This window comes from Salmo salar, chromosome ssa16 (genome assembly GCF_905237065.1).
Source record: "Salmo salar chromosome ssa16, Ssal_v3.1, whole genome shotgun sequence".
Lineage (NCBI taxonomy): Eukaryota > Metazoa > Chordata > Actinopteri > Salmoniformes > Salmonidae > Salmo > Salmo salar.
In genome coordinates, this window is record NC_059457.1 from 64618548 (window position 1) to 64631373 (window position 12826).

Sequence of the window (12826 nt, forward strand, 5' to 3'; positions counted from 1 at the left end):
ATCAGAATAAAACAAATTACAACACAGTCAAAAACAAAACTACATTGCTTTTTGGGAAACACAAGCAGAAGCACAAAGCAAAATGCAGTGCTATCTGGCCCTAAATCGACAGTACACCATGGCTAACTATTTGACCATGGTTACTGGTCAAAACCTTTGAAAAACCTTGACAAAGTACAGGCTCAGTGAGCACAGCCTTGCCAATGAGAAGGGTAGACACAGGAAAACCTGGCTCCCTGTAGAGGAAAGGCTGTGCAACCACTGCACAACAGCAGAACCTGAGACAGAGCTGCATTTCCTGACGAAATGTCAAAATAAATGTAAAAAAAAAAAAAGTCAAACAATTAGAGAGTGTCATTTCCCCAAAATTGAAACCCTTATTCAATGTTTCAAAGACCTCTGATGAGAATAAGCTACCCGTCCTGTTGGGGGAAGACGCAGAGAGCTGTGGGTTGGCAGCACACTACATTGCTGCCTGCCATAGGGACAGTGTCTGACAGACCAACCAACCTGCACATGTCCTCTATGCTTATTGTTATTGTTCAATGTATGGTTATTTTGACCATTGGTTATTGTTGTCACTGTTGTCCCGTTGACAATTTTGAGTATTATTACTTTAATATTGTAAATATCCAAAGTAAGCGTTTGGCAATATGTACATTGTTACGTCATGCCAATAAAGCAAATATAATTAGAGAGAGAGAGAGAGAGAGAGAGAGAGAGAGAGAGAGAGAGAGAGAGAGAGAGAGAGAAGACATGGTTTGGTTTGAGGAAATAAGTTAGTTATATTAATTATATTTCTATGTCCTAAGAGGAAGTAGCTAGCATCATATATGGAGGCAGACATTAAAAGGCTGATATGCAAATGCAGGGAAGAGATTAGAGATACAACAATTATTCAAATGTTTGATTAATAATGCATCATAGCCACCCTCATGTATTCATTCCAGGGAGCGATAAGTCATCTTTCGAGTCAAGAGTGAAATACGTTTTCCTGTTTCCTGAGCAGATTACCTTTTTTTTTAAAACCCACTTTGGGTGAAAGAGGACTAACTTGTGTTCATGTCAAATATGAACTTATTGTGTTTTATGTCTTTATCTCTTCTGGGTATAAATACTTCACAAAGAGGGAATATCAAAATATTAAACCAGAAATGCTGGTTTTCTGAGTCCCTCATAGCCTCCCTCCACCAATCTGTTACTTTTCTGGCCACTGGGGACTTGACCTCTTTCCACAGGAAAGATTCAAAGTAAAGCAGAACATCTGATCTGTCTCTTATTTGAGCAGCTCAAATGAACAAGTTGTAATTTGCAGTCTCAGATAGAGTCACCATGCACTTACTCGGTTGATTTTAACAAGAGCAACCAACAGAAGAAAAATCTATATGTTTCTGATGTAAGCTTTTTGCTTCTAAGCAATCTGTTCTGTTACTTTGCAATCTCTCTCTCTCCTCTCTCTCTCTGTCTCACTTTCTTTTATATACACTGAGAAACATCTGAAGTGTTTTTGAGAAAAGCACAAGCAAAGGAGAAGTGCTCATTTGCCTGTAAGGCCTGTAGCGAATGTAAACTAAATTCATTTTCCGCGTTTGAGGCTTCTCCTCGAAGATCACACACACACACGGTCGCCTATGTTCTCTAATTGTCCGTCAATCTCTCACGTTCTTCACTCTGTTACACTGCGAGCAACGGTGGAGTATTAAATGGCATCATATCTACGGCTATCTACGGCAGTGGGATCAAAATATCACAGAACGGGTCCCATAGAGAGACCTAGTCGATGTTGTTGTGGTGATTGTAGTGAAGGGAGAGAGAGGGAGAGTTGAAAACAAACTAGAGGGATAGATGTGATCTGGTGAAGCAGATGCTTTGTGTCACACCATTATCATGTAGGCCCTTATACATTGTATTGTATACCAAACATCTTTAGAAGGCTTTCAACTGTATGTTTAGGGCCTCAGACATACTGTATACTCACCATCGTTGTTAGAAGCTGTCAGCGGTATATAGGATATATGTAGTCATAAAAGTAGTCATACTTTATGTAAGACATTGAATTGTCTTCAGCATAAATCTTACTTACCGTAATGTATCATATACCATACTTGTGGTTTGTGAAATTATTTAGGGGCGACATTAAAACAGTGAAATGTAGAGCAGCTTTGGGGTATGTTCTCATGTACAGGAAATGACACAGTCCTGTTCTCCTCCTCCTCCTCCTCTCATCCTCCCTCTCTTATTTAGTTTGGGGATTCCATTCCGTTAGATTCTTTCCCCACCACCACCTGTGAATTCTCCTCCTCCTCCTCCTCCTCCTCCTTGTCCTAAGTTTTAGCACAGATGTAACATTTCTGGGAGCAATTCCATCATGATAGCTGCTCCTTTCCCAGCACAGAACAGCAGTCCTGCGGGGAGTTGGAATCCAAAGATAGCTGTGTTTCCATGGGACTGTATGGGGAGTAAAACATCAATTATATATCTTTGGAAAATATAATCATTTGTGGCTGGTTTGTAATTATACAATAGACTAGGATTTGTGTAACTGCTGTACTTTCACCTGACAAGTCATCGTGGCAATGGTCAGATAAAACGTCTTATCAGTATACAACGAAACGAGGTGTTATGCTTATGATACTGTTACAGCAGGTGAGAGGTAACATCTGGTACCTGATATAATCACGAAACGTAGTGTGCTTCCGCAGTGTAGTCTATAAACTGAACGGAGTCACCATCTGTTCTCTGCATTCAAAGTGTGGCAGAAAAAAAAATATTGGATTCACTCGTCATTCTCCACCTTCCCCCTTTTCTTTCAAAATATGTTCCACCTGATGAGGGTGATTTCGGGACCCTAAACGATCAGTAATGACTTTGACATATTTTGTAATCCTCACTTGTTAAAAAATATATAAGTGCACCGTATTTTAACGCTAGAATCCTTATACCTGACAGGTGTGTAAACCAGTTGACTGGTTGAATAACCACCAGGCTAAATACCAGGATCATTACTGATTCCACTGTGTATTCTGTACTGCAACACTATGTTATAAACCATAGGCCTATACTGCTTCGGTGGTACATAGGATATAAGCTATACAGTTTTATTGTTGCGCCACACGATCATTTAAATGTCAACCTAGCTGAAATTGACATAGCCTATATGTATTTACTGCTTCATAAAACGGTCATATTTAATTCCTTGCTAAATGCATAAGTAATGATAAATCTGACAAAGGGCATATATTTGCTGTATTGATATAACTCATACCAGCAAACATGGCACGTAAAAAATAAAGACACTTGCTTTCTAGAGCCACAAGAGTGTGTTGTGTTTCCTCTCAATTAAATTAACAGATTCATTAACTCTAAGGTCCCCCTATAGGTCAACTATCGTCAGTAATCCCCTTTCACGCTGTATATGTTTGTATAAAATATTCAAGCTGAAAGCAAGGAGTGGTGTCACTCAGAGCGCGCGGGAATGAATGAGCAGGGACACCGCTCCAGTTGTGGAGCGGCAGCACAGAGGGATTTGGCAAATCAGACAGAGACTATGCACTTGCTTGACATACATTCAGTGCTCACTTAAAATGAATGACTTTGCGTCTTTATCTGGCATGGAATTGCAGGCTATTATTTGCTGTCAAAATCGGAAGCGAATCACACGCCTACATCAGTCTTAATCTCACACACATGCTGTACATAACATTAACACACAAAGCAGATTACTCCGTGGAGCTGCAAAACTTGAGTTAGGAGTAGCCTACTTACCAGCTGCAGTAAAGCGGGATCCCCTTCTTCAAGTCTGTAACGCACTATCACCAGGCTGCGACCAATAACAGCTGCATAAATGAAAACAAAGTTATTTTGTACATACCTAGCTAATGAAAATATAACAGTGCAACACAAATAGAGTAGTAGGCTATAAATAAATACAATACTGTACGTGTAATAATAAACATAATAATCATAATATTACAAATAAAAAAGTATATGAATATTCTTAATAATAATCATAATCGTAATTAATACAATTATATATAATTCATTAAAATTAATTGCAGATAAAAATATTGAAAAATACTCTAATAGCAATCTATTTTCAGCTGTGCTGTCTATATCGACCGCCTTTTGGAATATTTAATGCCAGATGTTGAGCACCTTTTCCTCTCGAGCTGTGCTTCCGAGTTCTCTGGAATCTGATTGGCTTTGGACAAAGGCATCAAACAGTCGAGCCTCTTGATTGATGATTTAATTATCCATACAGTTGATAACTGCATAGGACAGGACAGAAAATGTAATACTTTATTTACATAACCAATCACAGCGTTGCAAAGGTGGAGCCTCCCTCTCCATCTATAGTGAGAGACAGACAGAAATAGAAACAACAGCATCACAAGGAAATACATTAATAAATCAAATAGAGAAACCTTAATTGGAGTAATAACCATGTCATATAGTTGCAATAGAGTGAAATATTTTGGTCGATATAACCTTGAATAACACCTGTGAAAAAAAAGGAATAAAGTACACACGTGACGTCTTTCAATTCCGGTCAGAGTGATGAGTTCACATACACTTTGTTTAAAACACACCGGGAAAACTTCAAATAAAGTACCTGTACGCACCTGACTCCACCTGGCACGTGCGAGAAGCACCTCAATATACACATCTCTTTCGCTCTTGTAGGTGCATGGGGCATGCGCCGTTATACATGCTCCCCTCATAGTGGTTATTACGATAGTAAAAATAAACGCACGGCCATGGAGGAGGCAAATAAATAAACGTTTACAAATATAAAACATTAACAACCCAAACCGCTGATGCTCACTTCCTTAACACTCTGCAACCCTTTACTTTCATCCCTGTGTGAGAGTCAATCAAACTTGCAACGCTATCATTTGGGTCATTTTTCCCCCTTTCAGTTGTGGTCGTGTGGGTTGAATATGAGAGTGTTCCAACTTTTCTTCTTCCGGATAATATTCTTGCTTCTTCGGCTGCTTATACGTGGTAGTCATAGTCCGACAGTCACAGTTCATTTCACTCGGATCAAACAGCCTGGGAGAGAAAAAAAAAACGTATCACGTTTACCAAAAGATGCTCACGTTTGGTCCTGCTCAATTATCCCCTCCCGTGAAGACAGGTGGCGCGTGTCCCAGGGTTGGTTCTCTCCTCTCCTCCGTATTACAGAAAAGAAAAAGAAAAAAATGTCATTAGAAGAGGCGTAACACGTCAGTCCGTCCCCAGGTTTGTTTCCTGGAGTGTCTGAAAGAGATCAGTCCTAACCTGCCCTAGCAGGAATAACGGTCCTTCCGAACCACTATTTCTAAGGCTTTATTATCGTTGCAAGGATCCCTGCACATTTCTCTCCGCAATTGCTTACCGCTGCAGTCTTGTGTTATCACTACAACCGAAGTCAACCGAAAAGATACTACTATACGAAATCAGGTATGTGTCCATTTCTTTACCTCGACTAATAACCTTTATAAAATAGGTCATTTATCATTTTTGAGATTGCGACTTAGAGCTTTTATAAGGGCTTTGGTGCTATAGTATTGCGTTCACTTTAAACTTTCTCTACCTGCACAGGTGGATTGAGGTAGCGGTGCGCTTTAATAAGTATCAAGGCTTGCAAGTGCGTTCCAACAGAGAAGATGCAGTTTTATAGAATTTGATGAAAAGCCTACTCTTCGAGCCAAAAAACCATGAGAAAAAAAATTAACAAGCCCGGTCATATTCAGCTTTGGATTCACTTTCACCGAGCCAAGCACGCACCCTTTTGTATCCAACTCGTTCTTGTTAGTGTCTTTCTGTATCTTTTGGTTTCGTAGAGCAGAAGTTGTCTGTCTCACAATATGGTAAATATTCGCTTATCATATAAACGTCATTTACATTATTTTGTTCAGATAGCTATAATATGTTTCATATCCTGTCTGGATAATTGTATTTTTTTGTTGACACATCATTTTGTGGTATTTGTTAGTTTTTGTGTGTTTATTTGTTTTTCCTGTCGTGGGTCGTTCCCCATAGTAATACAATCCATTGGCAGAATTTAACCAACTCATTTTGTACGATTAGTCCATTGAAAGCATGAACGTTTTCATGTTTTGTCTGTTTTTACTTGTTTATGTATGTACGTTTTTCAGCATGATAGGCCTAAAACGTACAATATGCATGTATATAAAATGAATCTTAAATGAACAAATGTTGTAATTTTCGTAAATTAATAGTGGAGTATATTTACATTTATGCATTTAGCCATACGTATATCACAACATAGCTTTTTGAAACATCTTTCATTTTTATTGTTTTGTGTTGTAAGTGATATAGGCCTAGCGGAGTGAAATTGCTCTTCTTTCAACCCTGTGATATTTACATTTGACACAAAGCCTATTGTTGATCTCATAACTTTAACATTGCCTCTGTCATCATCAATATAGGTTACTCTCAATTTAAAAAAAAATGTAGGTTAAAAAACATAAACCCAGAGAAATCAATGTGGGCCTACTGTTTGCGATATACGAGGTTTTTTTTTTATATATCGAAGCAGAACATAAAATGAAAACAGCACAAAAGAAAGAAAAGGAGCAATGGTAAAACTTTTCTTATTTGAATTAACACAATGTAAAACGCATGCTTAACCCAGCACGACCACGTCTTAGTGAATTATGCCTCATACTGAAGGTGTAACTCCCTGTCTCCCACTTTCTCTGCCTCTCCTTCCCCGTCGTCATGTTCACTTCCACTTATCATCATCCCGATCACTGGCATTATACAGATCAACAATACATTGATCGACCCCTTATCGTACTTTAGCATAGGTATAACATAAAATGTGTATATTGGGTTTTCTATTATTTTCTGTTTTATTTGGCGCCTGATATTTAAATGGTTTCTCCCAGTCAGTCCAGTGTACCCACATTGTTGCTGCCTGTGTTTGGTTGTTAGATATTGAGCCTGCGTGCTGCTGCTGCTGCTGATTCAAGGAGTCGAGTCCATGCGAGCTGCCATCTGATCCATTCTTATCAATGAAGCACGAGATCATGGCGGATGGCCCCAGGTGTAAGAGGCGAAAACAAGCCAATCCAAGAAGGAAAAACGGTAAGAAAAGACATAAAAATAACAAACTGTCATTTGCAAAATATGTTTGTTGTCGATCTAGAGCTCTAATGTTGTCACTGTGACTGTAGTTCAGAGGGGCTGGCTACGAATTACCAAATGCGTGTTTTTGTTCTGCTCTCGTCTCATAGGAAATAAAGGGACACTTCTAACTGGGAAATAATGCATAATGTGTCCGTATTGCACTGTGTACACAGGCGGGACTGTCTGTCCTTCATTGTGAAATTAGGAGCACAACGTCTTTGCTCATTTCGTAATTTTTACAGAGACGATTTGACGGAAGTTGTAATAAGTTGAGAGTTTATCGTTGCGCGAAAAGACTGAGTAGCAGTGAGAGGAATTTCAGAAAGTTTCCCTGCCCATATAACGGTTCAGTCGCGAATTCCCTTATTGTCCACCAAGACAAACCCGTTAGATGAGGACTGATTTTATTTGCTGTTCTGTAGTTGACGTACCTGTAGATTTAGTTGTTTGAGCATTTTTTTCAGCAAGTGTTTGTTCCTTATGCTACACATTGCTTAGATTCTCACACTTCTGAGTATATTATGCCATTAATGTAATTCGTTTTTATATGTCTAAACGTTATTGGTATGTTTAGTTCTCGCGTTGTACCCAAATTATTTGTTACAGTGTTACATCTACTTTCTCTCGAAACATTGTCCCCTTTTAGTAAGGAATGATTAGTGTCCCACGCCGTTGGCAACTGACAAGAATGTGAAACAGAACATGGGTGGACAATTCGCTGTGAACATGCTGTAATAGCTTGGTTTACAAATTTATTATAAACAAATAAGATGGCATGTGCGCTAAGATGGTGATATTGACCTGTGGTGTGTCTCGTGTCATTTATTTTATTATTAGCAATATGAAGCGCTTGTATGGAGCAAATAGCGGTGAAGGATACGTTTGTCACTCCATTGTCAACTGTTTGTCCACCCACCGAACTGTGTTACACGTTGGGAGTTATTGAACCATGTCGTGGATGGCTTTTCCTAGGGAATATACGTGTGTCCCTTTCCCTTTTGGAGACTGCAGACTACAATACACCCCGTGCACAAGAAAATCCAGCATCACCCCATGTCTGGGTCCCGAGATCTTTTCTTACGCGGGAATGATTTGCATTTTATTTTTGTACCTGGTATTTTCAGTCTCTGTTGTTGTGCAAAGTGGCCTTATCAAATGCGTATGAATTTTGCTTGTACTTGTGAAACGTCTCCCTTTATGTGGCTCTTTTCCTTATTAAATGTTGTGTATTGATTTCGTACAATCAATAAAAGGAGAGTCATTGACAATTACAAGCGTAGCTTCAAGCTTGTTGTTGTTCTGAATAACAAAAGATAGGAGTGAAAGTAAGTTCCCCTTTTCACTGTAGTTTTTAGGAGATAAGAATGTTCTTGCCTCCTTTCTTGCCTCTGAGCACCAGTTCCCACCTGTTCCAGGAAACAAAAGTTTGGATTACTTTAAAACACTCCAAGTAAGTGTTTTCTGACAAACACACACCTGATGATTGACATTTGCATTTGTCAGAAAAAAAAATCCTTTCAAGTTCCCTCTATGCAACAGCAGCAAGCAGCAAGCAACCTCACACACTCTCAATGCAAAAATAATTAGCATGGTATTTTAGTCGCTTCCCCCTCAGTGCTGATGTGGTGTGCAGTGTGCACATATTATAGGCTGACTGAGCAAGTAGAAATTCGCCATTCTTGATTCTATCATATTTTTTAATGTGCCATTGTGATCACGGAGTTGCCCCCCCTATTTACATTTTCTCGTCACGAGATGCCTTCAATAGCTCTCTCCCTTTGGGAATGCTGTGGTTGAGCTATTCAGACAGAGTGGATTTTATTTTCTCCCCTGGATGCATGGAGAGATGTCATAGGAGCTGAGCTTGTGTGTCTGGCCTATAGATAACACCACTATATAGCTATATATGAGGATCCTTATCAGGCTGACATACTGAGATTACTTGAATGCAGTAAACAAGACAGAAAACCTTAGACCATCAATTGAAATATTTTGAGTATTGATAGATTTATGATGTAAATTATTTATTTACGATATGGGTAGAAAAATACATTATTTTATGCGTGACAGTTTGTCATGTTTTCCAGAAGACATTTCTCTGTGGTTATAGAATATTTTTTAGTAGGATTTCAACGTTTTCATTCACATTTATAGCTACATTTTATAGCCAGTATTCTGACCTTAGAGTGAGATTCTGGAATTCCAGGTACATTTATTCAGATCAGGTTATTTGGTCACATTATAGTAGGCAATAATGCTTTTCTAGCCATGCATGGTGTATTTGGCTTCGCTGTTTGTTGATAACACAACTTTGGTGTGTGATTCTATAGGCCCACATATGATACTATACATACTTATCGCATCCAGAGCTAAAGAGTGTAAAGTCAATCTCACAGTTCGGTGCAACGTGATATTGGCAACCCTGGAGTTTTTTGGAGTTTTCTCTCTGCCTGCCTTCCCAGGTGTTGCAAGTCAGACCCAGCTGTGAGGCTCTACCTCGCTGTGTGTTTATAAGTACAGCTGGCAAAGTACTCCACAAACCTTTTCCCTTCTAACTTGATTAGTCAATCTATACTGTTAAAAATGAGTACTTTTGAATGGCATACTTTCAGTTTCCACACTTTTATTGCTCTCTCAGTATGGGTAAAGAGACATTTGCAATGGGATGACAGACAGTGGTACTGATCAGTATCTCCCGCTCATCTATTTTGTTTACGTTCAACTCTGGAGTAATGTTGGGAGTTGTGTGTGTTATGTGGTTTTGCTTGTATTGGGTGTGCCATTTTATGAGGTGGTACATATAATGGTACCACTTTTTTCAGGGGAAGTTTAAAATGTAAACGTTGAAATTCAGTTTTCCCAAAGGTCTGTTTATCTGATATTTCCTGTAATACAATACAAAGACCTATACATTTTCAATCAACAGAAAGCCTCTCCATAGATGTTCCCATGCTCCAGAATATATTGATTACATAATTGAAGGTATAAAAAAAGAAGAAGCTTTCTAGCTTCTCTCTCTGTCTCTCTCTCTCTCTCTCTCTCTGGCTCCAATAGTTTAATACAATGCTGTGAATGTGATTATAAAAGCCTGTGTGCATTCACGCTAAAGATATAAAGGAGTCCTTCTAATTCTTTAGCCTCAGCCCTGCTTTCAGCCCAAACAATGGCAGATTCCTTCGAGTCTAAACATTTTGTCCATCTCTATTATTCATTTGCTTTTAAGGTGCATTTACTCCCCAGTCGAAGAGAAAAAGCCCCCCCACCCCCCTTTCCCTTTTCACAATTTTTTTGTCTTCCCAAGGTAGGCACTATTTTGTTGCTGTCACAGGGAAAAGGAGGGCAGGTTCGCTGGCGCTCACGGACAATTGATTGTCAGTCGTAATGTGTTTCATTTACATGTTTATAACGTCAATAGTGCTGGGGTGTCCCACTGTACCATTCACGCTGCCATTCCCACAAGGGTGCAATTGTCTAAGCAGCCAAAGCTAGTTACCTTTTCTGATGGCTTTTTCACTCGGGCAAAAATGGAAAGGGCGGTGTTGCCATGGCGCATCAGTGTTTAGAGAAGGATTATTTTGTTTAAGCAAGTGAAATAATTACTGCAGATATTACGAGCCAGCAAGAAATGATCTCCTGTCGGGCAGGGGCCTGCACTGTTCGCATGGCAGCAGTGACAGTGGTGAGGCATGAGGTGTCCAGACAGACTCAGGGTTTTTAGAAAAGCTATTTCATATGAGGTATTATTAGATTGTTTACTTAAGACTCATAGACTGATGGTGTCTGGTAATGGTAGATACAGAATGTTGAGGATGTGTGTTTTTTGTGCACTTTTCCCAAAACAACATCCTGATCCTGATTCCTGGCATGTCGTTATGCCAGAGACCTTTGTTGCCTTTTTCCCGCTTTTCAAGCAGATACAGTTTGGTTGATGCATCACTGTAGTTTGATGTTTACAATTCTTTATCAAACGGGGTTCATCATAAGCTAAATATATCCTTCTGCTCAAACTACGATAGTCGGACGTACACCACTGAACACTTTTGTGTTACCGGATCTCTACCTGTTAGATTTCAGAACTTCCGGAATAATAAAAAAAAATAAAAAATATGCATTCCATTGCCTAGTGTGGTGACTTTCGACTTAGCAAAGGTTTTAGTTCATTCAAAACTACATAGATCTCCTTAACATCACATTCAGCCACAAACACATGTTGTGTTTGCTGTGATGAACCGGATTCACGCCAGTATCAGATTAATCTGAATCGGACAGAACACGACCGTCTCTACAGTCGGATGCCGATACGCAACTTTATCCCAAAACATTTTGTCTGTTTAAAAAAAAAATATCTTTCCCATTTTATTTTTTTGTTTTTGGGTTCTCTATTTTTTTTTCTCCCTATCTGGCTTGTGAAGATATTTTCGCCTAACGGGGAGAACACACACAGCAGAGGCACCGTTAGCTGAACCCCTGACACCGCGGTCTTTGGAATGCCTTAGGTACGATTTCACTTTCGCTCACATCAATGCTGACCTGAATGTCTTTCATATCTGATCCGCCGTGTCTCTCCCAGTAAACATCCCCCGAGGGGAGAACAAAGAAAGGAGCTCTTCTTCTTCTTAATCACAATTCAGCCCTTTCACCGCCAGCAGGCTACATTTGCATTCAGCATCAGAAAGGCCGAGATGAAAAGGGGAAAAAAGGAAAGCAAGAAAGGAGAGCAATAGCCAAAAAAAAAAAAAATGGCAGAAGGGTGGGTGGTGAGCAAAATAACTTAGGTGTTTGTGGCTGTTTGTTGGGCGTCCCCTGGTTACTAGCCTAATATAGCTCCTACTCTACTGGGGTAGGCCTGGCCCTCCTGACGGTCAGATAGTGTTACGAGATGGCATGCCTGTACTATTCATGGACACTCACTCTCACACTTAAAAAAATAATAAATGAAAACGTGTCTGAGATGGATCAGATTCTTACTTAAGAAGTCTGTACTAGCTAGGAGCAGGTGTGTTTAGACACAATTACTTTTTGGGGGTGTTTTTGTTGTTGTTGTTGTCCATTTTGAAATAAGAATTGGGGAGCAAAGCAGTGCTTATGTCTACTGCTATTTGTCAAATTGCATTCTCACATGATATTGTAGGGATTCCTTGTGGATGTGTGTTTGTATGTCACTAGAAGAGCAGGTGTGAAAGAGGTCAATAGGAGAGACTATTTCTGGAGTTGTTGCATTGTGATCTTTCAGAGTATCATGTTAGTTGATACACTATGCTGGGTTTACTGAGAAAAGTCTAGTAGTTGTGTTATGAGATTAAAAAAAAAACTCATTCAAACAGTGTTGCCATTTTTGTTTTTCCTTACTTTATAGCTCAGTACTCTTTCTACTTTAAGATTAGATTTGGTCCACCCCCTCCTAGAAATCTGGACCAAAGTTTAACCGCATGCCTCCGCTCTTCTCTTAAGTTGGTTGGCGAGATATCTTTATTGTGTAGTGAGATCTATTTCTTCTCTCTCCTCTCTCTCAATCAGACTATAGAATCATGTATGCAAATCCGTTGCCAAGCTTTCAAAGGGGGGGATGCTTCAGCCTACAACTTTAAATGCATCATGTGATATGAATTCCATATTCTTTCTTTTATTTTCCAACCAGAACTTTTTGTTAAGAAAAAAAAGGGTTATTACTACACCTTCCCCCCTTCCC

General features: G+C 39.4%; 1 protein-coding gene and 1 long non-coding RNA gene across 12 annotated transcripts in view; one reads left to right on the plus strand and one right to left on the minus strand.

The window, feature by feature from the left end:
* Positions 1-702: 702 nt before the first annotated feature.
* LOC106574377 (uncharacterized) lies at positions 703-4925 on the minus strand. The gene is made up of 4 exons (XR_001321529.2): positions 4623-4925; positions 4156-4268; positions 3766-3836; positions 703-2448 (listed from the first exon to the last, which is right to left on the minus strand). It is a non-coding gene; the product is annotated as an uncharacterized lncRNA (long non-coding RNA).
* Positions 4926-5148: 223 nt separating this feature from the next.
* Positions 5149-12826, plus strand: part of LOC106574300 (zinc finger E-box-binding homeobox 2) — a 75757-nt gene continuing 68079 nt past the window's right edge. For 5 of the 11 annotated variants that reach the window (XM_014150099.2, XM_014150106.2, XM_014150102.2 and 2 more), the window contains exons 1-2: positions 5150-5442; positions 6943-7095. In XM_014150099.2, the coding sequence (XP_014005574.1) occupies positions 7023-7095 (73 nt within the window). In that variant the 5' untranslated portion in view covers positions 5150-5442; positions 6943-7022. Of the gene's footprint in view, positions 5443-5760; positions 5853-6796; positions 6816-6942; positions 7096-12826 lie in introns of those variants that run through there. The other 6 variants (XM_014150100.2, XM_045697581.1, XM_014150105.2 and 3 more) reach the window with 5 other exon arrangements.